Source organism: Apus apus, chromosome 3, assembly GCF_020740795.1.
Source record: "Apus apus isolate bApuApu2 chromosome 3, bApuApu2.pri.cur, whole genome shotgun sequence".
In the NCBI taxonomy this organism is placed as follows: domain Eukaryota; kingdom Metazoa; phylum Chordata; class Aves; order Apodiformes; family Apodidae; genus Apus; species Apus apus.
In genome coordinates this window covers 106,937,305-106,965,129 of record NC_067284.1, presented here as the reverse complement: position 1 = coordinate 106,965,129, position 27,825 = coordinate 106,937,305, and the positions used below count along the sequence as shown (strand labels likewise).

Sequence of the window (27,825 nt, the reverse complement as noted above, 5' to 3'; positions counted from 1 at the left end):
CCCCTTCAGGTACTGGAAGGTGCTCTGTGCTCTCCCCTTCTGGAGCCTTCTCTTCTCCAGGCTGTACAACCCCAACTCTTTCAGGCTGTTGGAGAGGACCTCCAGCCCCCTGATCATCTTTGGGGCCCTATATTTGGCCACTAAATGTCTGCATCCTCATCCCAAAGAGCTGCCAACATCCCAGCTTGTCATCTCTGTTCCTCCTGAGCTACTGCTTGTCCACAGCAACCACTCACCCAACCCACTGCTATTTGCATTCCCCATCTAAGCACCCAGGTCCTGCAGACTGAGGTGGCTGCTGCTAGAAAGCTGTGGGTACAGATCCTTCTTTGCAATTCCAACAGGCAAAACTCATCTTGGGGCTGCAGAGACAGAGTGGAGGGAAGAAAGAAAGAAGGGGATGTGGAGTCCCTTGCTGGAGAAAGGGAAAAACCCTCCTCAGTTAAAGGGAAAAACCCTGCTCAAGTAAAGAAAAAAGAACTTGGAGGCAGGTAGAACCAGAATGGGTATAAAATCTAAGAAAACAGGAAAATGGAGTTACAAAACAGAGAGGAGCAGGTGAGGTCACATCCAGCCAGGAAGCTGCACAGCTTGCAAAGCAGCAGGAGATCAAGGTCCAACATTCCCTACAGCAAGGTCCAGAGGGCCTCTTCATGCTTATGTGCACCCCCAACACAAGACACAGAGACAGCAAAGGCTGGTTTGTTTTTTTAAAGCATCATTATATATTATCAAAGGTAGAAAACCAAATTACACATAAAAATGTCTGTAATGCCACGGCAACTCTGCTGTCTTCTCTGTAATGCACGTAGTGAGGACTCTGGAAAAGCTGCCTCCTCCCTGCAGAGCACAGCAGTGCTGTGGGCTGAACAGGGACATGGAGCTTTCACCATGCTGGAAAGCAGCTTCACTCTGAAAGTGGCACCAAGGGGGTTTTCAGTGACCAGATCAGCTTGAAGAAACATCTGGCTGGGTCAATCCTGAACAGTGAATGCTACGCTGAAGCTTTTTCTTTCAATAATTCATTGCATGCCTGTCCTTCCTGCTGCCTTTCCTGCCCTGTGGCACCACTGGAATCTTGCCTGCAGCAGGACAACAGCTGGAGGATGTGGCCAGATGTGCACCAGCTGGTACCCATGAGCTTGCTGGTGAACCCAGCTGACTAGACCTCAATCAAACAAGTCAAGCCATGTGCAAGCATACACCCATGGCCAGCCAGCCTGACTGGAAGTACTTGGCTATTTTTGAGACCACAACACTGAGGCCTTTAGTTGCTGATATAAATAAACCCTGTCTGCAGTGGGGATTTTACAGCAGCAGGAGTATGGAGATCTCTTTTGAAATTTGGTTTGAAGTTAAATTTAGCAAGGAGCAACCAGCCAGATCTGGATTATCAGCAGCTGGGGGGAAGGGGGCAAGGAAGAGGCTGGGCAGAAAAGGTCACTTGAGGAAGTGGGGCAGTGAGCGAGGGAGCTGGACATGGCTTTTGTCTGCAATTCAGGGTCCTGAGGTTGTGGTCTGCAGTATGAAGAGGATCTGTGATCCTACGTGGCCCCAGCAAACGGAGCTGGTAAAGCTCTCAAGATGAACTGGGTGGGGGGAAAATAAATCAAGCACCACTAAGCTTTATCTTAGGGCTTATTCTGCCCAGAAAAAGAGGGCATCTCAGAGTGTAACTCTGAGAGTAAGACTTTTCCTGGTCTAGGCACTTATTTGTCCTGAGAAAACTCCTGCTTTGGCCAGCACTGCAGCCCCTGGAGACAGCAGCCAGATCTCCACCTGGGAGAGAACAGCAGCTTGTACAGATGCTTGTTAAAGGACACAATTCAAGACATGATCACAAATATAGAGGAGGCAGTGTGCTCCATCTGCCCAGCAGGGCTGTGACATAAATAAGTTCAATTAATACCTAAACATGGACTTTTAAGGCTTTTTAGGACCTCTGAGCTCTCAAAAAATGCAAGTAGAAGATGCATCGGGAGGGAAGGTGATGTCCTAGTGAGGAAGGACCACATCAGCCCCATGGCAGAAGCACCACGGGGACAGTCTTCGTGACCATCATTAACATCCCAACACCTCCTGCTGTACCCCATCAATGAGGTGGTCAACCCCAATGCTGACCCGAGGTGACGATGCAGCAATTTCCAGGGTCACCGCAGCAACCCAGACAGGTTTGTCCCTTCTACCACCTCCCCCAGCCCTTGCTCCAGGTATCTAGAGTCAGCCTTGGGGGTGGAGGTGAAGCACGGTGGCCTCAGCTCGCTCCTCATGACAGTCCCCTGTGTGCCACAAGGGTGGCTGTCCCAAAGGTGATGTGACCCCATGAGGGCACCCTCCACCCCTGTGGGCAACGAGCCCTCTTTGGGGGGACCTGCCACCCCACAGCCACTCACTCCTCTGAGGGAAGAGCTGCTCTGCAGATGCTTGTGGGCACAGGTGCCCAGGATTGGGCTGATGTTCACCATCCCAAGGGATAAATTCCCTCCTTCTCCTCCCAAGCAGCCTGGGGGATGCTGGGCTTCACTGTCCCTTGGTACCAAGGCCATGCAGGTAGCTGTGACCATCCCCATGCCAGGAGAGGCGACACTTCCCGCGCTGAAATACACAGAGGAGCCTTCGGTTGGATCCGGGGAGAAGCTCCTGGGAAAGGACATAACTGGGGGAAAACCAGGCTCCTGCCCAGCTCTCTTCTTCTGTGCCGTTCTGGCAGTGCTGGCGCTGGGACTGCCATCTTCACCACCCCCCTCTGCCAGCAATTTCTCCTCAGCCAAAGCAGGCTCACCACCCTGAGGACCAATTTCTCTTGTGGGGAGGGAAAGGTTTTCCCCAGCATCAACACTGGTGGGCTTCCCCATCACCCATCCTCCAGGGTAAACCTCTCTGATGCCACCATCTCCAAAAGCCGCACTGATCACAGACATATCTCCTGTCTTCAAGGCCAGCTTTACCAGCAGCCAGTGGTGATGGTTTGTCCAGCTGTCATCCAAACACCCTCCGAATTTCAGGAGTGGTGAGATGTTTTTGGGATCTGCCATGATCCCTTCCCCAGCCAAGAACCTGCTGTGCCCCAACATTCCCAAACTCTGCCCAGACTGGGAGCTGTCTCCAGCAACCTCATCATCACCGGCAGCCTCAGCACTGCAGGTTGTCTTCAGGAAGCCCTGCCAGATCTCTGTGGATTTGGGATGGAGCCGGCTGTAATACACCACCAGAGCTGCAGCACCTGAAAAAGAGTAGAAAGGTGTCAAAGGATGAGTCCCAGCAGCATTTCAGTGAGGGGTGGAGGACAGACCAAATCTCACTGCCACCTCCAGATCAACTGACCCTTTGCAGAGATGCTGCTGGGTATCAGATGTCTGAGCAGCATGTCTTCCCAGTATTGTTAGGGATGTAAGGATCCCATTTGAGTAGCTTTCAGGAAAGGAAGTGCTGAGCATGCTCTCAAGACCGAATTTAATCCAGATTGATGTGCAGACTGATTGGTGCACAGCAAGGCAGCTGCTGAGCACCAGCAGACAGGGCACAGGGCTGAGAGGAGGTGTGTGATGCCAGAATCCTTCCCACCTTGCAGCATCCCTGTCCTCTAGTCATTAAATAAGACACCAGCAGGTTTTTGAGGCACCTTCCTACTTCTATCCTAGAAGGCCAGAGTAATGTCTCCTCTTCCAGCCCCAACATGCCCATTCTTGAACATGGTTGGTCTGCAAGCAGATGGTCTGAGAAGGTGCACAAAGCCCAGCAAGGACCAAGACATTACAGCTTCCTTCTGCCCCCATCCCACTGGAAAAACATGAACCTGGTGGGGACCTCACACAGCAAACAGCAACTCCCATCCTTGCCCAGTGCCAGTCTTGCAAATCAAAGTGCTGATGCATTGTTTGCCAGCATCATACCATGTCTCCCCTCCTTCAGCTGAGTTAAAGGCATCAGGTGGCCATAGCTGCTGCCTGCTTTATGGGCAGACATGGAGTCAAGCAAGGTACAGCCAAGGTATGGAGTACCTCCTCCACCACATACCAAAAAATCCTCTCCATGAACACAAAAGGCTTTTCCACTTAGAGAAGCAGCACTGGTCTTTGAGAGAAAACAGTGTAGGAGAAAGTTGCTGTAGTTCTGCATGGCCCCACACCAGTATTTCCAAACACAGAATCACAGAATCATTTTGGTTGGAAAAGACCTTTAAGATCATCAAGTCCAATCACTGACTCAGCTCTGCCAAGTCTACCACTAAACCATGTCCCTCAGCACCACATCTACATGGCTTTAAAATCCTTCCAGGATAGGGACTCCACCACTGCCCTGGTTGGGAACCTTCATAGATCATCACAGAAAGCACAGATGTGCTTCAAAATTGCGTATTTTGTATTTGGTCGTGGTATGTGAGCCATGTGGTGACATCTTGAGAATTTCTTCAAGCTTCCCTCTTTAGGGATGGGGCTTTTAAGCACTGATGAGATGAACTTCAAGGTTGATTTATGTATTAACAAAAATGTAAATTCAGACATTTAAGCTAGAAGAAATTCACTGGAAAGAGGGCAGATTTAGGTTGCATGTTAGGAAGAAATTCTTTGCTGTGAGGGTGGTGAGACACTGGCCCAGGTTGCCCAGAGAAGCTGTGGCTGCCTCATCCCTGGCAGTGTTCAAGGCCAGGTTGGATGGGGCTTGGAGCAGCCTGGTCTAGTGGGAGGTGTCCCTGCCCATGGCAGGGGGTTGGAACTAGATGATCTTTAAGGTCCCTTCCAACCCAAACCATTTTATTATTCTGTGATTCTATGAAATAAAGCAAATAATCTGCTGCAACTAAAATAACTGATTATTTGCTCTCAAAACATGCAATCCAGGCTCTAAGAAACCAGCAGATCTTACCTATTACAGACCCTGACATGATGGCCCCAGTCACACACAAACTGTTCCTCAGATCAGCTCGCAGGAACCGGGAGGCCAGCAGCAGCAGGACAGTGTTTTCCATCAGCATTATCTGGAGAGCAGAGGGAACAGAGTGGTCACATTTATCCTTCTGATGGCTCCAGACAGCCTCCCGATGACAGAAAAAAAGCACTTTCTAGATTTCGATGATTTGTTTTGCACTTCACTTGTCACTTAAAACATAAGCATCGCTGAACAGAACTTTCCGCAAGGTCTCGACCTTTTTCTTACCTTGAAAAACAACTCTGGCTGAGCTGCACAGTAGTGCTGGTGTTATTAAGCCATCGTACGGCTGCTGCTAAGAAAGCAAAGCCAGTGCAGAAGGTGCATCCACCTCAGTGACCACATGGCTTTGTCAGGATGTGGTAAATCACAGAATCAGAACGGTTTGGGTTGGAAGGGACCTTAAAGATCACCTAGTTCCAACGCACTGCATGGACAGACACACCTCTGACTAGACCAGGTTGCTCCAAGCCCCATCCAACCTGGCCTTCAACACTTCCAGGGATGCGGCAGCCACAGCTTCCCTGGGCAACCTGGGTCAGGGTCTCACCACCCTCACAGGAAAGAATTTCTTCCTCAGATCTCATCTAAACCTCCCCTCTTTTAGTTTGAAACCATTCCCCCTTGTCCTATCACTACGTACCTTTGTCAAAAGTCCCTCCCCAGCTTTCCTGTAGCCCCCTCAGGCACTGGAAGGTGCTCTAAGGTCTCCCTGGAGCCTTCTCTTCTCCAGGCTGAACAACCCCAACTTGTCTCAGCCTGTCTCCAGAGCAGAGTTGCTCTGGCCCTCTCATCACCTTCGAGGCTCTTCTCTGGACTTGGTCCAACAAACGCTGGATTTTTATCAAGCAGGGATGTGAAAACTGAGAGAGTCTGAAGCTGCTTTTCTCCTCAGCAGCTCCACTCTTGTGTAATACCAAATGTCCTGGGTACTTACTGCATAAAACATGGCCACTCTGTGCTTGGAGGGACCGGACTGGACATTGATGTAACAGAAGGTGTACACAGCTCCCACCAGGCAATTGAACAGCCTCCAGGGGCAGGGCTGGGCCATGATGTCTGTCTGCTGGGCCACCAGCCAGAAGGACATGATCAACCAGTGGACACCTGCAAGGGGAAGGGATTGAAGGTACCGGATGCTCCATTAGCAGGAGCATCCTTGTGGCTGACAGCAGGATAGGACATGGGGAAGATGGTCCCAGGTCTTACCTGCCACAGCCAAGACCCAAAAGGAATACACCCTGGCAAAGAGCACCAGGGCCAGGATCCTGGTCCCCAGCATCCCTGTCCTCCAGAGCAGCAGGCAGAGGATGGCTGTGGCTGGTGGGCAGAGGTGTCCAGGTTTCAGCAAGCGAGTGAAGTGGCTGTAGGAGACCAAAGCCCAAGCAAGGGAGAGCAGTGACAGCCCAGCACTGACACCTGGATGGGGATAGGGAGAGTCAGATGCTCTGAAGGATGCTCAGTCACATTGTAAGACCGTATCTCAATGCTAAGGAGCTCTTGCTAGCACAGCACCCTGATACAAGCCAGCACCACACCAACCTGCCAACTGGAGCATTTCAACCAGCTCCTGCTGAACCTGGTCTCCTTCGTACGCTCGGCATCTCCCTGCTTAAAACCTCTGACCACCCTCTGCCACGGGCAGGGCTCTGCAGCAGCAGGGCAGGTTCAGCTCTGGTCACTGCCACTGGACCAGAGACTGACACCAACTTGAGGGTGACCTTGTACCCACCGTGACTTCCACACTCCAACTTCTCAGTTTGCACACCTGAAAGTTCACCTTTTCTATGAAGCAGCCCCCAAACCCAAAATGCTCAGCAGTGTGTTTAGGGCTAAATCATCAACAGGAACACAGAATTACAGGATGGTTTGAGTTGGAGGGGACCTTAAAAGATCACATTCTACTAGACCAGGTTGCTTCAAGCCCTATCCAACCTGGCCTTGAACACTTTCAAAGATTTGTATGGCTCAAACCCAACCAAGGCACTGCCTTGCCACGGGGGTCCCTTATACAGGGGACTGACTTTACCAACCAGGAGAACCCATGGGTAAGCTCAGAGACTTCTCTATGTTCAGCCACGGCAGATTTTTTATGCCACATTTATCCCTGCTGCTTTGCATCCGAGCTTCCCAACCCTCTGGCAGTTTGGTCCTCCGTCCTGAAACTGCCCTGAGCCCTGCCAGGTGGGCACACACATCCTCACACCCAAATGCATCACCCCTCTGCAACCCGCAGCATCCTCCTGGGAACTCCCCGCTCACCAGGGATGAAGCCCATTGGGTTGACGGCCATGACGACGTAGGCCTGCAGCAGGAGGTGAGGCAGGGTCTGCAGCAGAGCTTCCAGCAGCCGCAGCACACACACGTCCCCATGCTGTGTCAGCACCTCCCTGGCACAGGGACCACCTCCCGTCTTTGTCACCGTCCGCAAAATATCCCAGTACCTGCAAGAGTCACCGTGACGGGATGTCCACCCTGCTTCTGGCAGGTTTGGAACTGCACACAGGTTGGAGGGAGCTGGATGGACCATGGGAAGCATTTCTTACCGCTTCCAGAGACCCAGCTGCAGGAGGTGGAGCACTAGGAGCCAACTGCCAGGAGGGTGACCATCTGCCCTGAACCAGAGGATGCTGAGGAGCTGAGCCACGTAGCCGGGTACCTCACAGGCAATGGTCAGCCCCAACCAGCCCAGCTGCCCATGGAGAAGGTAGTGGATGATGGCACAGAGCCCTGGAGAACAGCAGAGACCCACTGCTGAGGGATTGCCACAGCCATGCGTGCCCAGCAACTGAGAGACAATACGCACAATTTGCCCCAAATTCAGCTCCCACATGCTGAGGGGTTTGCAGACCTTGTCCCCATCTTATCTCCAGCTGCCGGCTCCTGGTGGCTTGTCAGCTGTGGCACAGCCATTGCCACCAAGGGGCCCAGCCCAAGGAAGGGCTCTGATAAAAAGTGCTCAGACAAAGGCTCATGCTCCAAATAAATAAAGTGGTAATAACAGCAACAACAACAATAGAATCATAGAATGGTTTGGGTTGGAAGGGACCTTAAAGATAATCCAGTTCCAACCCCCTGCCATGGGCAGGGACACCTCCCACTAGACCAGGTTGCTCCAAGCCCCATCCAGCCTGGCCTTGAACAGTGCCAGGGATGAGGCAGCCACAGCTTCTCTGGGCAACCTCGGCCAGGATCTCACCACTCTCACAGCAAAGAATTTCTTCCTAATGTCTAACTTTAATCTCCCCTCTTTCAACTTAAAACTGTTGCCCCTCATCCCATCACTCCATGCCCTTGTCAAAAGTCCCTCCCCAGCTTTCATGTAGCTCCTTCAGGTTCTGGAAGGTGCTCTATGGTCTCCCTGGAGCCTTTTCTTTTCCAAGCTGAACAGCCCCAACTCTCTCAGCCTGTCTCCAGAGCAGAGCTGCTCCAGCCCTCTGATTTATCTCCATGGCCTCCTCTGGACTCGCTCCAATAGCTCCCAGTCCTTTTTGTGCTGGGGACCCCAGCACTGGACCCAGCACTGCAGGGGGTCTCACCAGAGCAGAGCAGAGGGGACAATCCCCTCCCTGGCCCTGCTGGTCCCACTGCTGGGGATGCAGCCCGGGACACAGTTGGTTTCTGGGCTGCCAGCACGTGGTGCCAGCTCATGGTGAGCTTCTCATCACCCAACACCCCCAAGTCCTTCTTCTCAGGGCTGCTCTCAATCCATTTTCTGCCCAGCCTGTATCTGTGCTTGGGATTAATTATTTCAAAGAGAAATAAAATAAATAATCAAATTGCAAATTGGGGCGGAAAAAAAAAAAAAAAGAAAAAAAAAGAAGAAGAAAATTGTAGAAAGGGGTTATCTGGGCCCCAGGCCGCTGGGAGGGCTGCGGGGGGGGGGCTGCCAGCTGCCCCCGCATGTGCGCAGCCCCACTAGCCCCACCGCCCCCCATCCCGCGCGTCCTGCCCCCGACTCACGTGCTCCGCGCTCCGCCGCCGCCAGCGCCAGGCAGAGCCCCGGGAACACCCCGCGCATCCTGCGCGCCCCGCACCGCGGCCCCCGCACCGCGGCCCCCGGGCGAGGAGCAGGAGCGGGAGGGAGGAGGAGCAGGAGGGAGGAGCAGGAGGAGGAGGCAGGAGCCCCCCGGGGCCGCTCCCGCCCCCCCCCCCCCGAGCACCTCCCCAGGGCTTCCCCCCGCCCCGCCCCTCCCCTCCCTCTGGGCGCTGTGACGTCACGCCGATGACGCCACACCGATGACGTCACGGGAGCCCCTGGGAGCTTTGCTGCAGCACAGGGCGGTGGGGGGGGAGGGGGGCGGTGGGGGGGCGGGGCAGCAGCTCGAGAACCCCGGCGCCAGGGTGCGTTTGCAGAAGCCCCTCCCAGGACCCCCCGAGCTGCTGGCACCAGCCCGTCCTGGTGTCCCCCGGGCCCTCGGGCACCCTCTACCCATGTCCCTGGGCTCTTGTGCACCCGCTGGCCCCCGGGGTTACGGTGCCCTTGCACCAGCCCACCCTCCCGATCCCCCCCCCCCCCCTCCCAGGTTCTTGTGCATCCGCACAAGTCCCTCCCCATGCTCCCGGCTGGTGTCCCTGCGTTCTGTCCCAACGTCCCTGGGTTCCTGGCACATCCCGATGTCGCCTGCTGCGATGCCCAAGGGATGTGTGTCTGCCGCAGGGATGAGCACTAGGTGGCAGCCGGGACATGGTGTTCCCGGAGCCGTAAGTTAATTCGCTTGTTTTTAACCCCCCACCCAAGACGAAATCTTGGGGAGATGTCATCCCAGCCCTTGGGGGCTGTAGGTGCCCTTCGCTGTGCAGAGACGTGTCCTACCTGCTTTTATCCTCAGTCTCCAGCCCTGCAGACCCCACCCCCAGCGAAGCACGGGCTTTTTAGAAAGCAAATCCTCAGCAAGTTGCTTCTTGTCCATGAAGGGGTTTTTAACCAGGTCCAAATGTCACTGAAGGTTTTGTCATTGCTTTTGCAAAGTCAGGCAGGAAGCTCCCCAAGCTCTGGACACCAGCTGGGCTGTCGGGACGTGTGTGTGTTGTGGGGCTTCCACACATTTACTGTTGTTTTGGTTTTTTTTAATTCTAGCAAGTTTCTTTGCAACCCTGGGAACAAATCTTGGATTCTGCTGCTAAACTGGAGCAACATTTCTCACCCATTCTGCTGAGCAGGGACTTCTTGCAGTATGAAAGCTCCGTTTCCAGGGTTCACCATAGGTCCCTGGGACAAGATGCCTGTCCCAGCCATGCTCTGTAAAACTTTCTGTGATATTTGCACACGAGCAAGGAACTAAACATCCTGCATGAGCTCAGGGCCATGGATGTGCTGCTGGCTGGGGAGAGAAACTCTCCGGGGTGTCATTGCCTGATTGTTCCACGTTGAGGGAGCATCGCCAGGGCCTCCAGCACTTTTTTTTTACCAAACTTGGCATCTTTGCAGCCTCAGCTCCAGTGTTTGGATTTGGTGGTCAGTGGGTTAAAAAAGTCGTGGGTGGAAGGGAGAGAACCTGCTTCTCCCCTCGCCCGGCAGCCGTGTCCATATTCAGCAAAGTGTTTCATTAACTACCAGCATTGAGATGTTGGGCCCAGCTCTAGCCAAGCATTTTAATAAAGTAAACTGAGCTCTGGAGCCAAGCAAAGCTCAGGCTTATTTGTCTCTGGCTTTGTCCTCCACAATTTATAGTGCAACAAATACCACTGCTGCCAAATGACCCATTCCTAGAAAACCCAACTTTCTGCATGCAAATCACAATTTCTGACGGGCACCAAAGCCTCTTCCAAAGCTGAGGGTGGGCTGTTGAGGAGCTGTCTTTGCTGGCAAATCCAGCAGTGAAGAACTGGCAAGGGTTCATGGTGGGGCAGTGTGGCATGGCCTTTCTTGTCACCCAGACAAGATGTGTGATCCTTATAATTTCATCCCCCTCCCCTGCATCTTCATCATTCCCAGCAAGGAGCCACCCTGAGGCACCTCAACTGTCTTTTCTCAGTTTCAAGGTGACTGATGACAAAATTTGTCCTTCCTCCTGCTCAAAAGCTTTGTTCCAAGCCAGGAATAAGTTCCCATGCCACACGAGACTTGCCATTACCACCCTGAAACAATTTCAAGCAGAGAAGGAGAAAGCCAGAAAGCCTTCCAGAAGATATATTCCCAGAGCTAGCCAATTTCACTGCCAGCTCCCAGTTGCTCTGGCAGCCACCCAGCCACTGCTTTGGCTGCATTTTTCTCTGCTGGCTTTCAGCACCCAGGAGCCTCTCTTGCTAAAAAACCCCTCAGGTCTCTGTCAAAGCTACATCTAGAGGATGCTGAAGTCACCTATCTGTATTTTATTTAGCAAGCTTACCAAATTAAGGTCCTCCAGCTCCTCCATGCAAGGTTGTTTCTCCAGCCTTCAAGTGGTGGAGCTGATTCTGGATTCAGTCTCAATCTTTTTTGGGGAGTCTAAAATGGGAACAAATATTCCTTTCTGTACAGAATCTGGATTTCTGGAGGCAAATCACAGAATAACAGAATCATTCTGGTTGGAAAAGACCTTTCAGATCATCGAGTCCAACCATAACCTAACACTACCAAGCATTAATCTAACTCCACCAAGTCCAATGCTTAAACCATGTTCCCTAGCACCACATCTATACATCTCTTAAACACCTCTGGGGTTGGAGATTCAACCACCTCCCTGGGCAGCCTGTTCCAGTGTTTAATGACCCCTTCAGTGAAGAAATTTTTTTTTCTGATAGCTAATCTAGACCTCCCCTGGAGGAAAGGGGCTCAAGTTGCACCAGGGGAGGCTCAGATTAGATAACAGAAAAATTTCTTCACCGAAAGGGTAATTAAGCACTGCAAAATGCAAAGATGCATTTGATCAGGATTTGAGTGCACACACCTCGAAGTGAACTGGGCTTTGTGCATGTGGTCATTGCTGGTGGAGGAGATGGATCAGACATGGGAACAGTAGGTGATTGTCATAAGTGAATAATAATTCCTTCAGGGGTGGGGACATGTTGTGGTATCTATCTACACAAGAGGTTGTAATTAGAGGTCACAATGTGCATCCTTTAAATATATTATTTGGATCCAAACATGATTGCTAAATCCCTGCAGATTGCATTCCTCAAAGCCTTATAAATACAGGTGAATTCCTTTCTCTTGCAGTGCCTCTTGGTCTCAGCAGCTTTGTGGTGGAGCTCCACCATGACAACCAAAGCAATGAAGATATTCTTCCTGCTCGTTCTTCTCCTGGTGGTGTCCCAGGCTGCTGCAGGTAAGTGTAAATACAACCCCAGTTTGCAGGACTCCTGAATGCCTTCAGACATGGCAGCAAAACTCCACAGCAGGCTGATGATCTCCCTGAGGTACCACTTGTGCTATCTGCAGGTCAAGCTGTTGCAAACATGGGGACAGGCTTTCTTCATGTGTGAGTATCCAAAGGAAGATACTTACCAGCTCTTTTTCTGATTTACAGTGTCAGACACTGCGATGTGTCGGAAGTCCAAGGGCCAGTGTTCGTTCCTGCTTTGTCCCATGTTTCAGAGAGCCACCAGTACCTGCTACAACGGGCTGGCAAAATGCTGCATGCCCTTCTGGTCACCATCTGCAGCCCGTGGTGGACACTGATAGCGTTGGCACCATCAGTGCCAGCAGCAACAGAGTTCTGTCCTTTACATGGGTATGTGCTGATGTTGGTGCTGCCTTTCCTTGGAGCTGGTGGAAGTTACTTTTGCATGTGGCCATGTGTCTGCTCTTCACCTGTGTATCCACAGTTGGGAGATCACTGTGTGGCACCTCCTTATATACTGGACCCAGTCACCTCACTGCCACCAAGGCAGAGTTGAACTGGTAGCCTGAAATGGGGTAGCTCCTCCCTTCTCCCTGCCAAGGGTGCTTTGTGGTGGGAATCAGGCAGATTTTCTCTTAGTGCTGGGGGAGACCATGATGTGTCCCTATGGGATGCTGAGATACCACAGCAAACATCACCCATCCCGTATGGTCTCCTGTTGTAGCCACCCATGGAGCCTTGATGGCCTTGGTTGCCACCCTGGTCTCCCAAGGGGAGAGTACAAGGCTGCTTTCCATCCGCTGAAGAAGTTTAGCTGGGAAGGGGCTCCTTGTTCTGGCCCTTCTACTTCACTGTGGCGGAGCCCATGGAGGGGCAAGGCTCAGATCTGACAGTACAGCCCTCTGGGACCTTCCTCCAGTTCTTGGACTTCTTCACTGCCCTTTCCATTCACCACATGCCAAAAGAGTGTGGGGCAGGGACACCAGTGCTTTCTCTTCCCACGTCTCTCCCACCTTCTCCCTGCCTGTGATTTGTCTCTCTGCCTTCATCCTCCTGACCATTCCATGGTTCAGGAATAAGAAATAATAACAGTGAAAAGCAGCTATTTGGTGGTATGCCAAAAAGTTCCAGTGACAGTGTGACGGAGCTGGCTTTCAGGAATAATAAGTGAGGCTCCTCAGTGATTGCATAATTATTGCAATCAGGAGATCAAATGCTCTGCAGAGGTTGCAGGAATTGCTACTCACGTTGCATTGATGAAGAAACTGGGATGCAGAATGAGGAAGTGCCAGCAAGGTCACTGCCTCCTGATCACCCACAGCCAGGAGGAGGAGAAAGACCTTGGAAGCTGTGCTCTGGTGTCCTAAATTTTTTAACCCCTTTGAAAATAAATGGAGGCATCATTAATAAAATAGCATGCAAAATCATTCTGAATTGTGACCAACAACTGGGGACAATCAATCCTTTGGTGTAGAGCACGATTGCTGGCCCCATATCCCAGAAATCTGAATAGCTGTGTCATGGCTATCTTGGAGTAGGCAAGGAGCAATCTGTTCTTCACAGAACTCAGGAAGATTCACTTCATGGGAAAGGTGGGTAATGTAAGAGTCAGGACTATCCTGGGCTGGAGATGCCTTCATTGTTTGAAGGAGGTTGTTCACAATCTGAGGCTCAGTGAAGCCCAAGACTGGGGAGCTGGACAGCCCAGGCTTTGTCCATCCAGTGGACAGGAACAATGAGAAGCATCAAAACCACCTGCACATCTACATGCCCAGATTAGAATTGTCCCCATAGATAGGAGAGGAGGTAGCAAAGGCAAAGGGAGTCTTGGCTTGTATACAGATGCTATCACATGGACCCAGCTGGCCCTCACATGTTGAGCCACCTGTTTGCACCTGTTCCACCCTGTGTTTTGCTACACACCCTCGCTGCAAATATTTCTCAACGTCTTAGAAAAGGCCTTAAACAACCTCTGCATTTGCAGAGAGATGAGGAGCAAATGCATTCAAGCTAAAATAACAGATGTGACCAGAGCAATGTCTTCTACAGTTTAAGGCTGTATTCTGCTCCTCACTAGGCTGAGAGGTGTAAATCAGAATAAGTTGTTGAAATCATTGCACCAATTTCTGATATTGTGAGAAGGACCATTTGAGGTCATGTTGGATGGGGTTCTGAGCAACCTGATCTAGTTGAAGGTGTCCCTGCTAATGGCAGGAGGGGTGGACTAGGCGACCTTTAAAGGCTCCTTCCAACCTGAAGGTCGTGGTTTGGGCCCAACACAACAACAAAGGAACAGCCCCATGGCTGCTCACTCAATCCCCCCACACACACTCTGGGATGAGGAGGACAGAGCTCCTGAGATGAGACAAAGGACAAGGAGGGTTCTTCACCGATTAAGGTGCTGAGAGAAACAGACTCAATTTGGGGAAAAAATAACTTCACCCAGCATCTGTTTCTCATTCAAGCTGCCCAAGGCTCAAACCAAAGAGGAAGGTCCCTGGAAAACCAGCATGAGGGAAAATGAAAAAGAAGATTTAACACATCACATTGTTGGGATGGTTCTAGTAATGATTTCTGTAAATAGATGGAGCTTAAAATGTCTTAGATACAGTGCAGATAATTAGTTCTGAAAAATTTTTGGTGCAGGTGCTAAAGAAACCAAACCACCTTTTCCTTTATTATTTTTTTTTTTTACTCCTAGCTATTAGATTTCTGTTTTACTTTCTCATTTTTTCCTGCCATTCCCTAGTGTAGATTTTTTCATGTTCTTAACTAAAATACAGAGAAGTCTCCAAATCTTTCCTTCAAACAGGAGAAATTATGTAATAATCCTGATAGACTATGCATCCTGTTTCTGAATTTTCAAAGAATAACTCAATTCCCAGATAATGCAGTTCTTTTTAACTTAATTCCAGCTGGTGAGTATTTTTCTTTTGATGGTTGACGCAATTTTCACATTCGTAAGGAAATAATTCAAAATCTCTGCAAACAGCTGAAGACAGTGATTCCCCACTAGAGAGCTGTGGGCACTTAAGGAGAAATTCCTGCTGGAATTTATTTGGTAAGTGAAATAACTGACTAGCTCACTAATAACACTCAGATACACATGACTAAACTCATCAAAACCTGAAGTGCATTGCTGCAGAAGAGAAGATTAAATCCTAGAGCTAGAAATCACTGGAGATCTCTCAAGTAACTGGATAACACTGTATCAAAAATGTACTTTTTCCTTATCTTTTCCAGTTACAAGAGCAAAAGCCAACTTAGGCCCAGGACCTTTCTGTAATTCAGCCATAGAGCTGCCCCTGGCTCAAGTTTGGCTCTTGCACTCTCCCAGCAATTTCCAGATGCAGCCTAAAAGTGGGCAGACACCAGGGACCATTCCCAGCAGGCAATTTATAGAATGGTTTGGGTTGGAAGGGACCATCCAATTCCAGCCCCTGAACAAATCTAGTTCAAATTTAGGTGAAGCCTATCCATGATGGAGCCAATAGTATGGACATGGCTAGAGTCTGCCCTTTGGCATGGAGATCAACCTGGTGGAGGTTAGCTCCCTAGCAAAGATAGGACCAGCACATTGCAAATGCTTCTGTGCTCCAAGAGCAGTTAAATTGAATAACAGTAGCTGGCACTGCCCATGCTAACCATGAAGCCTACCTGAACTGAGCAGCTTCAAGGTACCTTCAGATTTAGAATTTTCTTCCATGCCACAGACACCAGAATCATGAACGCAGGGCATGCCTTTGCAAGATAACTCCTCTGAGGACATCTGAGTGGACATCTACTGAGTAAATCCCACCAGGGATATAATTTCTCTCAGGTGTCCCATCACACAGCATCAGCTTCCAAATGAGCTGTACAGAATGACCAACCAGGAGCATGGCAGCCTGTGTAGCTGGTTTGGTCATGCTGGAGAGTAGCTACCACCAAGTTTCAGTCAGCAAGCACAGGAGATATGGCACAGAAACCCTGAGTGAGCTGCTGTGGCCCAACATGTTGCACAAATGGAGGTGGCCCAAGCTGGTTTCCATGGAGTTCAGCACATTTCCCCAAACTATGCTGCAATATTTTGAAAGCAATACCTCTGTTCCTCATAGAAGGACAATAAAGGAGAGGCTTCATTGGACCTCCCCAAATGCTCCCCATTGTCTGATTGTCTGACTGGCCACCAGAAGGCTGTGAAGAGCAAGCATCCTTCACCACCCTCCAGAAACAGCATAAAGCCAAGCTCTGCTCCTGCATCATAGTTCATCTGGGTGATTGACACTGATCCAAGGACTTTTCCAACCTAGAACCTCCTCTTACCTGGTAACAACCAAAATCTTCTCATTTTTCAGCCTCTCTTAAAAAGTTCTGTCCTTCTTAAACAGGCTGGAGACTTTATATCTTTCCTGTGTAGCTGCATTTCATCCAGTCTATTAGGAGTCAGTTCTAGAGATCTCAAATATGAATAAGGGAGAAGAGGTTTTGTTGGCTGTAGGAGTAGAGCTGAGAGGAAACACAAACACTCAGAAGTTTATCCTGGAAATCATGTATTTCTTGAGGTCAAGGAAAAGCAACAGCAACAGCCTCTAAGAAAGAACAGGGAGAAGCTGGATTTTAACTTAACTGTGAAGAAAGTTTTTCTGCTATTTATATATTAGAAGAACTTGAGAATGCACAGTGGATTTTGTTTGTATAAATAGCAAAAAAATTGTCTTATTTTTCTCTCTGAATTAACAGTTTTAACTTCCATAAGGCAAATCAAATTTGTTGCAATGTATTGCAGGTTATCAACCACTCTAGGATAAATACCTGGTTAATTAATGCAGTAATCAAAAGGGGATTCAAAGCTTTATTTTTCTAAACAGAAGTTGCATCCTGTGCCACAATCCTGTGTATGCTCCAGGAACCCTTAGGACAATAGACATTATTATAAAGAAAATGGGTAATATCTCATCTAGATAACACTTGGTCTTGATGAATGTTTCTGTATGGCACTTCTCAGCCCACTATGGTTGTGGAGGGACGACCCTCTTACTAATGTCTTGGTGTCATTTCTCTGTAGTGACAGGACTTCCCAGTCCACCTTCTGCCATGAGAATCCTTTCCTTTCTCTTTGCTCTCCTCCTGGTGATACTTCACGGAGCTGCAGGTAAGGTGTAAATGTAGATGAGGAGCTATATAGAAGGAGATACCGTAGCTTATAAGGGTCTCCTGTCCCCTTCAGGAAGTGGCCAAGTTTCTTCTTGCAAAGAAACTTCACACCTATGATCAGAACTTGTCGGTGGATTACAGATGATCAGTGGAATCAGCAGGCAAACACTTCAATCAGTAATTCAGTGTCTTTGCTACTCCTCTGAACATCCACTCTGAGTTGAAAGCACTAGGGGCAACCCCAAAATTACCATGCAGCACAAGCATCCACCCCTTTGAAGCTTGCAGACTCTTGTACTTTAAACGCTTTGTCTCTGGCTCACCCTACAGCAAACCACTTATAATCAAATATTCTTTAGACACACAGGAAAAAAGGAATCTGGTCCTGTGCCCTCTAAATATCCTTTGCTTCAGGAACTTGTACTTGGGGTGGGGAGGCAGAAGATCATGAGTTAAGACTGAAATGCTCACTGGTAGCTTCTGCTCAGAGGAGAAATCTGTGATGCAGCCCTAAGTGGTGGTGTTAGGCTGTGCCTCTGGGGGAATGCAAGGTGGGTCAGGAACCCAAAACCCACCTTATTGTCCAGAAAAGGGACTGTGTTTAAGCACTACCCCTGAAAATGGCACAATTGCAGTACAGGCCACCGTGTGCACCCACAAATACCAGTGGAGGTTGATCTCTGTGGAGATAAAACGGAAAGTGGAGAGTAAGGATGGGACTTGCAGAAGACCAGGGCCACGTGTAAGTGTCATATATACTTGCCTGATCTTATTCTTACCTGGGCCTCTACTTATGGCTGTTGTCACAGAAAGGACACTGGGCAAAGGGTTCCTTTAGTCTGACCCAGCATGGTTTTTTCATGTCCTTATTTAACATGCAGATACAGATGGTGGACATTTGGGCTGTTTTCAGTAGGACCTATCTTCTGAGTATGGTAAACCAAGAAATTTGTCTGGAATTAAGTGTTTCTGAGACCTGAAGCTGCTCACAACCACAGTTGCAATGACCCACAGACAGATTGCTTGGGAGGAATGTTTTATTCAGCCTTCCTAACACTCCTTTATAGTTGCCTGGGATTTTCTGGGCACAGCTATGTGTGCACACACCACAAACTCATGTGTTGTGAACCTAACACACCAGGGGTGCCCTGGATCTACTGTCTGGGGGAAATATTCATGGTCTGTTTGCCGAAACAAGCTCTCCACTTTCTGGGTATGCTGGACTTAGTGTGGTTGCATGGATGAACTGTGAAACTGGAATCAATTGGTTCATGGATAGTCAATCAGGTGTATCCAGAACACATCAGCCTGCCAGGCTACATCTCTTTTAATCAATCAAACAAGGCCAGGTAACATGCTGCCTAATTGGTAGTCTGCTCCCTGGGGTAATTTTGACCCCTGCCAACAAGCTCTTTCACAGATAAAACCTGTTCTGGGAACAGCACAGGCTGGTGGCCATTCCCAAAAGGCAATCTAAGTGTGGATATCCTGTTTTAATGAGGAAGAAAATTTAGCCATGTAGATTGGAGCAACATCAAGCTACTTGGCCTTAGAGCCAGAGGCTGCTGTGTTTGATAACATGGAAGTGTTTGTTCTGCTTGCACTGTTGAGTTTGTCCATGTATGGGGGACACCTATATGGAATGCTAGACACCAGGACCTGTTTTGAGACAGGGTGAAAGTTATAGGGAGGGAAATAGGCCAAATCTATGGAAATCCAGATGCACAGAAATCCTAATCTCTCTGCCCCTAGAAGTGGCAGCCTTCAGGCTGGGCTGGTGCATCTCTCCTTAACTGTGACCTACAAGACTCGAAGAGCTGCTATGTGTCCACTTACTGTTTTCTATCAGCTCTCTGATAGAAAAATCCCTGAAACCCCTGAAAGCTGAGCTCCTAAGGAAGTCTTGAGCTTGGAGACACAGTTCTTACATCTGAAGAAGGGATGAGAGCATTTGCTTGATTGTTCTGCCATAGTCTTCCTCAGAGGAGGATTGTGTTAGGACTATCATGGGGTGGTGTGGTGTCAGTGCACAGGAATTAGCAAGATGCAAAAATTGACAGAAACAACTGTTTCCTGCTTTTTTTTTTTCTTTTCTTTTTTCTGTTTTCTTTTGGTGATACAGTCTTCTCAAGACCTCCTGTCATGCAATGTGGATATCGTGGGACTTTCTGCATCCCTGGGATATGCCCTCGTGGCAACATTTATCTGGGGGTGTGTTGTTCGGGACATTCTTGCTGTAAATGGTAAGTTTAGGACTTAACCAGAGCAAAGATAACTTTTCACATTGTTAGTTAAGTCCTGTGTAGCAAGATTTCTCCCATTAATGTCATCCTGAAAACCCTGAAATATTCTTTCTTTTGCATAGGTTGTAGTGTGGCTAATTGCAGAGCACCTCCAGGCATCTGCAGATGATTGGTTCTCACATCGTTGGATTCAGGGAACCATTGCACCACTCAGGAAGGATTTGTCATTCTTCTTTCAATAAATGCAAGATCTGGGGAGGTTATGAGGCTGCTGTGTGTAGTGCTGTAATTCATTTCTCTAGAAGTGTTATTTGCCTTTAGAAATTTGAGGAAGAGTTCTGAAATCAGGTTAAATCTACCATGAGCACTTAGATTCCCAAAGTATTTTCCCCTCTTGGGTTGCTTATCAAATAATTGCTGCATGTTCTCCATCCATGCCTGTTAGGAGTCCTCTGTCATGACCAAAGCTGGCGTCAGTCACCATTTCCATAGACAGCATGAAAGTCTTCTTCTGTGTGGTGCTTCAGAGCACCTCTGCTCAGAAAACTTTGGATTCCCACCACCTGGTCCAGATCTTTCAGACCTGGAAACAGCACCTGTTTCATTATAGAAACTGAGAAGAACACACCAAGTAGAACAAAAGAAGGCAGGTGACCCCATTTTAAAATCTGAAGCCCAGTTTTACCCTTGGTTATTTTATTTTATATCAATTTGGAGTAAATCTGTAAAATTCACATCATCTGCAGTGGCAGATCAGGAGATGGGAGTTAAACCTACAACACTGCATTAGACAACAAATATGAAAGGCCAATACCCCTTCTGCTTCAGTCATGCCTCCTGCAAGAAGTTTCCCTTATCCTTTACTGAATCCTAACAGGAAGCTCAGAAGGTGCAGAATCCTCAGTGAACTCTGGTATCTGCAGCTGCTCTTACATGGTCAGGAGCATCCTTGTGCAGGTAAATCATTCTTTGGACCAGTGCTTGGTAGCTGTGGCTAGTAAATAGTCTGCCCTGAGACTAGCTGGCATGGCAGAGCTCATACAATCACAGAACTGTTTGGGTTGGAAGTGACCTTAAAGATCATCTAGTTCCAATCCTCCTGCCATCACCAGGGACACCTCCCACTAAACCAGGCTGCTCCAAGCCCCATCCAACCTGCCCTTCAACAATTCCAGGGATGGGGCAGCCACAGCTGCTCTGGGCAACCTGGGCCACTGTCTCACCACCCTCACACTAAATAATTTCTTCCTAATGTCTAAACTAAATCTCCCCTCTTCCAGTTTCAAACCACTACCCCTTATCCTATCGCTACATGACCTTGTAAAGAGACCCTCCTCAGCTTTCTCGTAGGCCTCCTTCAGGCACATATGGCCAAACTCAGCCCCCAAAGTAGGACAGCCTCAGCCTGTTCACAACCATCTTGTGTTCTTGCTGTCTTCTGAGTCCTGCCTGGCTATTGCCAGGGGCTGAGCCCAGGCCAACCAGCACCGTGCCAGAATAACCTTGGGGGTTACTTAGGAAAGGCCAAGGACCTTTCTGAAACACCATTTGCATGTAGCCACCCTTTTCCACAAGCAGAGGGAGCTTAGTAGCAAACATGGCCAGGCTGGGCTGGCTGGTCCTAGGACACATCTCTGAGGGAAAGGGGAATAAATATATCTCTGAAACACGGGAGGACTGACCTCAGCTCTCCCATAGCCCCTGTGAAGGGCAGCACTCGTGGATACTCTGCAAGGGTAGGAGCACTAATCATGGAATCACAGAATGGTTTGGGTTGGAAGGGGCCTTTAAAGGCCATCTAGTCCAATACGCCCTTACAATGAGCAGGGACACTTTCCACAAGGTCAGGTTCCTCAGAGACTGGTTCAACCTGACCTGGAACATTCCAAGGGATGGAGCATCTACCACCTCTCTAGGCAGCCTGTGACAGGGTCCCACCACCTTCACTGTAAAAAATTTCTGCCTTGTATCTAGTATAAATCTCCCTTCTTTTAGTTTAAAACCATCACTCCTTGTCCTGTCGCCCAAGGCCCTGCTAAACAGTCTGTTCCCACCTTTCTTATAGTTCCCTCTAAGTATTGAAAAGCTGCTCTAAGTTCTCCCTGGAGCCTTCTCTTCTCCAGACTGAACACCCCCAACTCTCTCAGCCTGTCTTCATAGGAGAGGTGCTCCAGCCCTCTGATGATTGTTGTTGCTGTCGTCTGGACCTGCTCCTACAGCTCCATGTTTTTCCTGTGCTGAGAGCCCCAGAACTGGACCCAGCACTGCAGAGGAGGCACACGAGAGAGGATTAGAGGGGGAAAATCCCCCCCTCAACTTGCTGGTCATGTTGCTTTTGGTGCAGCCCGGGACACAGTGGGTTTCTGTGCTGCCAGTACACATTGCTGGCTCATGTCGAGTTTTTCATCCACCAGTAGCCCCAAGTCCTGTTCCTCAGGGCTGCTCCCCACTCCTTCATCCCTCAGCCTGTATTGATACCAGGGGTTGTCCTGACCCATGTGCAGAACCTTGCACTGGACTTTTAAAGGAAACAATCAACCCAAGTGCCTACATGCAAAGGACTGACTTGAAGCCCTGAGCTTGCCATTTGTGGCAAAGCACCTGGGCTCCCTTCAGAGCAGATGCTTCTGCAAATGACTCTGTCAGCCTTGAAACCACAGCCTTGTGAAGGCAGGAAACTGGGCCAACGGTCACCTCGCAGGAATTCCCCTGGATGGAGACCTGAGGAAGTTGCCAAGTGGAACCAAACCAGCAATTTACAGTTTATGTCCTAAGAAGTTTTGCGCAATCCATGGTAGGTGAGTGTCACTTTCACAAACAGGAATGGCACAAGATGTTTTGCTCAAGGAGGGAGGACTTTGTAGAGAGTGTTCTGCCCATCTCATCAAAATAACAAATAATAATAATAAGATTAAAATTTTAAAAGTCAGCTCTGGCGATGGTCCAGTGTCTGTAGCCAGCATCATGCAGAATACTGCATCAACATGCTTTTAACTCACTGCCAAAAATAGCTGTCCTTGCATTTATTGCTGGGGAATGGCTTCAAGAGCCAGCTTAGAGTGAAACACAGGCTGAAACCTCACTCCTTTGGATCCATGCTGCACATCTCCTCCCTGCTTCTTACCCCAATTCCACCTCCCCAATACTCTGGGTGGGTTTAAATTCATCTCACAGCTTTTCCCAGGAGGTAGAAATGCTGCTCTTCTACATCCCCCAGTGATAACCCTGTCACTTTGTAGCACAGCCCCTCTTTCTTTCCTCATGTCTGAGAGGGGACATATTGTTCCATGACGCAAAGGTGTGAAGAAGAGATCTGCCTACCCCAGTGCCCCAGCAGCCCTCTTTGCACATGAAGCCTTGCTGGAGAAGACAGACTCTCCCAGCACCTCCCTAGAGGCACAGCAGTGCTAATGGCCTTGTCCATCTCTCTCTTTTCTGAAGTATTTTTGCACAGTTGCAGCTGCTGAGTGGGGATTGACATCCAACATGAAGATGATGAGTGTGGAGCAGGACAGGAAGTTGCGAGCTCAGTCTTACCTCAGGGTGAGCACACACAGGTGTTCAGGGAGGGCTTGGGTGTGTAAAAGGGCAGGACCAGTCCCCATAAACAGTTTGGATGCAACTACCCAGGGGTAAGGCTGCAATGATTGGCCTCAGGAACAGGCTGGTTTAGTGTTAGTTTGCATGAGTCCAAAATATCATGGGAGGTAACCAGCTTTCAGTGTCCTTCTTACAGTCACAGTAGACAGGAATAACATCTCCTTAGAATTGCAATTAGCAGTTTTCTTCTTTCAGCAGGGACTGGCAAATAGATGGGAAGTCTATACAGAGAAGCTGCTGTCATCTGGGGTGGTTTCATCTGTACTTAATGTTAGATAATAATGATACAGATATCTGTGTCAAAGCTGGTCATGCTAAGTTCCCTGTATGGACCATGACAGAAAAGCAGGAGTGTTTTAAGAAGGATTTGCCAAGCCAGTTTTGGACATCACCATGAGGATAATGTTGTTATAGCCTGGAGAAAAGGAGGCTGAGAGGAGCCCTTATCACTCTCTACAACTACCTGAAAGGTGAGGTGGGTGTTGGCCTCTTCTCCCAAGGGACAAACAGTAGAACAAGAGGAAATGTCCCCAGGTTGTGCCAGGGGAGTTTTATGTTGGATATTCGGAGAAATTTCTGCACTTAAAGGGCTGTCAGGACCTGGCACAGGCTGCCCAGGGCAGGGGTCCAGTCACCATCCCTGGAGGGCTTCAAAAGCTGTGACCATGTGATGCTGAAGGATATGCTTTAGTGGTCGACTTGGCAGTGCTGGGTTAATGGTAGGATTTGATGAACTTAAAGGTGTTTTCCAACCAAAGTATTTTTTGGAGATATGAAAACTTGTGCTCTGTCTGCTGTGGACCAGAAGGTGAAGATCTGAGCCCCACTCCTTCATCACTGCAAAAATCCACACGTGGCCAGCAGAGTCCTGCCTCTGGTATGTGTTGACAAGTTCTCTTGTTTCAGCTGTGTCACCTCAGTCCCCTCGCACACAGCAGCAGGCCTCGGCAAGCCTCTCTGCTGAGCAGGATGGTGCTTTGGAAGTGCAAAGGCCGGTGGCCTCCTCCTGTAGCCACCACAGTCTCGTGTCACAGATGAGTCCCTGCAAGAGGACATAGAATGATAGAATCATAGAATGGGTTGAGTGGGAAGGGACCTTAAAGATTGTCTAGTTCCAACCCCCCTGCCATGGGCAGGGACTCCTCCCACTAGACCAATTTGGTCCAAGCCCCATCCAACCTGGCCTTGGACACTTCCAGGGAGGGGACAGCCAGAGCTGCTCTAGGCAGCCTGTTCCAGTGTCTCACCACCCTTACAGGAAAGAATTTCTTCCTAAGATCTCATCCAAACCTTCCCTCTTTCAGTTTGAAACCGTTCCTCCTCATCCTATCACCCTGTGCCCTTGTTAAAAGTCCCTCCCCATCTTTCCTGTAGCCCCTTCAGGTCCTGGAAGGTGCTCTAAGTTCTCCCCAGAGTCTTGTCTTCTCCAGGCTGAACAGCTCCAACTCTCTCAGCCTGTCCCCATAGCAGAGCTGCTCCAGCCCTCTGATCATCTTTGTGGCCTTCCTCTGGACTGACTCCAACAGCTCCATGTCATTCTTGTGTTGAGGACCCTGAACTGGACCCAGCACTGCATGGGGGGTCTCACTAGAGTGCAATAGAAGTGGAGTCTCCTGGCAAAGTCCTGAACTAACCTGCTGGGTCCCTGGCTCCTCTGCTTCTTCCAAACCTGCAGCAGCTCTCTTCCACCATTTTTGCAGTCTTGACAAGGACCTTTCTGAAACATCAGAAAGGATGTTTCTGGGAGAAGGAACAACCCATATGCCAACTTCCACTGCTGAAATCCCCAGCCCCTGGTAGTGGGGAGGATCATGAGTCCTATTCCAAACATTGGAAGAGACTACCCAAAACCTGGTTGTGCAGAATAGCACCCTCCTGCCAGGCAAGGACTGTCAATCGCCCTGGTGGCATCCTAATCCTACAGCTACAGCCACAAGAAGGGAAAAGACCTTTGTCCAAATATTTTTTATGTCTGCTGGGCTGTTGTGGCACCTGAGCTGCAGGAAGGGGTGGGCTGGGAGTAGCTGCACCTGGCAGTCAGGCTCTTTACAGAGTAAGGTGCCAATTAACTACCTCTCTGTGCTGTTGGTTTTCAACACATGCACTAGCTCAGGTTTAGGGTGGTGGAGAAAACGAGAAGCTGCCCTGAGCTCCTGACCACCATGGCAGAGAAGTGCTGAATGTCAAGAGATCCCCTCAGAGTCAGACCTGCGAGTACTTTGTGCTTTTTCCCCCACTAGGGAGAGAAACTGAGGCAGGAAAGAGCAATGAAATGTGAAGAGGTGCTGGGATAAAAGGCATATTCATGTAACCACTCAGCAAATATGTATGAGTATGTGTTTTATATATATACACATATATATAAATATATGCTTGATGAACCTGCAACAAGGCTGAAAAGTATCAGAAGATGACACCATCCCTACATTGAGAACCCGTAAAGGGTTACACACAGCAACCTCTTCACACAACAAACTCTTAACAAGGTCACAACTGAAAGCCTGTCATTCATGGGGCTGCCAGCTGGACGGAGATGTCATCCCATGTGGCGCCTTCCCAGTTATTTTCAAGTGAAGCACAGAGAGCATGCTTCACTGGCCTGGAGGAGGACAGAGCTCCTTTGTCTTGCAAAAGCAGATCACTTGCCAAGGTCTAACGAACAGGGATGCAGTGTGTGCCAAGAGGTGTCCAGCAAACCACAGCAGCACACAGCCCTTACGCAAGGTGGGATGACTCAAGACTCCAGGCTGGAGGCCTGGGAATCCTTCTCAGAGGTGTCAGAAGAGGCAAGTGGTTCTTTTTCTCTGGTGGGGGGAGAAGCGAGGTAAGGAGCTTTTGGGTTGTGTTTTAAAGTGTCAGCCATTCCAAGAGACACTTTTGCCACGTGGAGAGACCAGCTGGCTTGGACTGAACAGCTGCTGCTGGCACCAGGAGCCAAGAGGTTGCAGGAGGCTTCTACCCCCAGGGTGCTGGGCACATCCTCTCCCTGGTGGCTGGCCACTTCTCCTCCCGGACGGGCTGTCTCCTCTCCTCAGTCCTGTTCTGGTGCAGGTGCAGAGACCCTCCTGTTCATCTCCTTTCTCTTCTCCCCAGTTCTGTGACCCTGCTGACGACTCCCAGCCATGCGGATCCTGCCTCTCCTCTGTGCTCTCCTCCTCCTGATACTCCAGGAAGTGGCAGGTAAGAAATGTGTGTGGGAACACGGAGGATTTGCGAATACTTTCTAGGGAGGATTTGCCAGCTGAGAGGATAAGTCCAGTGTTACTTCTCCTGGTTGCTGTGGCACCTCCCTGGGGTCCCTCACACCCTAAACCTTTCAGAAAAGGTTCCTGCTGCAGGTTCTGCAGCTGGGACCAGATCTGGGTAACAAAGCTCTCATGGTCCATGAGTAAGGATTTGCTGCCTTTTCCTTATCTCCTGGCCCCTGTCTTTCCACGTCAGCAGCACTGGGCACAGGAGTCCTGCTGGAGAGGAGGAGGAGAGAGGAAGGCAGATCCTGCTTCCACCCTCTGTGTCCTCCCTCATTGCAGGAGGGAGAGAGCAGGTGTGTTGGAGAGCCTCTCCTGGAATCTGCTGAGTACTGAGTGTCTCCCATCCAAGTGCCATAGCCATCACCTTGATTTCTGCTGCAGATACCTTCCTGAGCTTCTGTCACAGGGGACAGCCAAGGGCGGGCTAGTGCTGGCCACAGAGGGACCAGGGCCTACGCTCAGCATCCCAGCAGGGCCATGCCAGATGTCTCCTCTTCCTGTGCTCTGCAGGAGTGTCCCTTGCTCGAGGATCGCCCGAGGACTGCGAGCGCCGTGGGGGCTTCTGCTCTCGCAGGTCGTGCCCCCCGGGGATCACCCGCATTGGGATTTGCTCTAAGCACGACTTCTGCTGCCGGAGGTAGGTCCAGGGCCAAGGTTGCTGCCTGTTGGGGTTAGAGGTGAGGCTGTTGGAGAAAGAGGGGAGAACACGCAGCCTGAGGGCATGGGGACATCCCCAAGCCTTCACTGCTGCCACCTGGTGGGACAGCCACTTCCAGACCTTTCCTCCTGCAGCCGATGGTATTCCTGATGGGCTCCTGACTCCCCGACGCTGATGTCTGAGCATCCCTCTGAGACCAGCCCTGCACCTCGCAGCGCCGTCAGGGTGAAGCTGCGCGGAGGGAACCAGCACCGCCGGGAGCAACGCCAGCCCTGGGCACCCAGACCGTGGTCCCACGGGAATCCCTTAGCCCAGAGTCCCAAATATAAGTTGTGGTTTGCGTTCCCACCGCTGAGCTTGTGTGTGTCTGTGTCTTCAGGGAGCGAATGTGCAGGCATGCAGCTCTCCTCTGTGTGAAGGGAAGGGCAGAGAGGCTGGGGTGTATTTCCCATGGGCACAGACCCACAAACACATCCACACCCCACTTCTCCTACTCTCTCTCCAAGTTGTCCCCAAGCCACAGCAGCATCCCCTCCAGTGTGTGTGGGGACCTATAGGGACCCCACTTTCTCTCTCAACATGGGCATCCCTGCACCTCACATCCAGCGTCAGGGATGGGGGGAGCTGCTATGAACCCCCTACCTTCAGTAGGTGCCTGCTGGTTGTCTGCTGGGTCCCATGCCAAGCCCAGAGTCCTCATGCAGCTGTGGCACAAGGACATGCCACTCTGGTGGCCATGGATC

General features: G+C 50.0%; 3 protein-coding genes across 5 annotated transcripts; 2 read left to right on the top strand and 1 right to left on the bottom strand.

The window, feature by feature from the left end:
- Nucleotides 1-721: 721 nt before the first annotated feature.
- Nucleotides 722-8,950, bottom strand: XKR5 (XK related 5). Of its 2 annotated transcripts, XM_051614379.1 has the most exons (7): nucleotides 8,893-8,950; nucleotides 7,476-7,659; nucleotides 7,192-7,373; nucleotides 6,139-6,348; nucleotides 5,867-6,036; nucleotides 4,867-4,978; nucleotides 722-3,223 (listed from the first exon to the last, which is right to left on the bottom strand). In XM_051614379.1, the coding sequence occupies exons 1-7, from the start codon at nucleotides 8,948-8,950 to the stop codon at nucleotides 2,151-2,153; spliced, it is 1,989 nt and encodes a 662-aa protein (XP_051470339.1). In that variant the 3' UTR covers nucleotides 722-2,150. The 2 variants fall into 2 exon arrangements, with proteins under 2 accessions (XP_051470339.1, XP_051470338.1); XM_051614378.1 differs by lacking the exon at nucleotides 8,893-8,950 and having other exon boundaries at nucleotides 7,476-7,850.
- Nucleotides 8,951-12,109: 3,159 nt separating this feature from the next.
- Nucleotides 12,110-12,532, top strand: DEFB1 (defensin beta 1). The gene is made up of 2 exons (XM_051615065.1): nucleotides 12,110-12,179; nucleotides 12,381-12,532. Exons 1-2 carry the CDS (start codon nucleotides 12,110-12,112, stop codon nucleotides 12,530-12,532), a joined length of 222 nt encoding a protein of 73 aa, XP_051471025.1.
- Nucleotides 12,533-16,440: 3,908 nt separating this feature from the next.
- On the top strand, nucleotides 16,441-27,419 carry LOC127382603 (gallinacin-5-like). Of its 2 annotated transcripts, XM_051614437.1 has the most exons (4): nucleotides 16,441-16,502; nucleotides 17,242-17,328; nucleotides 26,935-27,061; nucleotides 27,217-27,419. In XM_051614437.1, exons 2-4 carry the CDS (start codon nucleotides 17,271-17,273, stop codon nucleotides 27,230-27,232), a joined length of 201 nt encoding a protein of 66 aa, XP_051470397.1. In that variant the 5' UTR covers nucleotides 16,441-16,502; nucleotides 17,242-17,270; the 3' UTR covers nucleotides 27,233-27,419. The 2 variants fall into 2 exon arrangements, with proteins under 2 accessions (XP_051470397.1, XP_051470396.1); XM_051614436.1 differs by lacking the exons at nucleotides 26,935-27,061; nucleotides 27,217-27,419 and adding an exon at nucleotides 19,453-19,577.
- The last annotated feature ends 406 nt before the right edge of the window (nucleotides 27,420-27,825 follow it).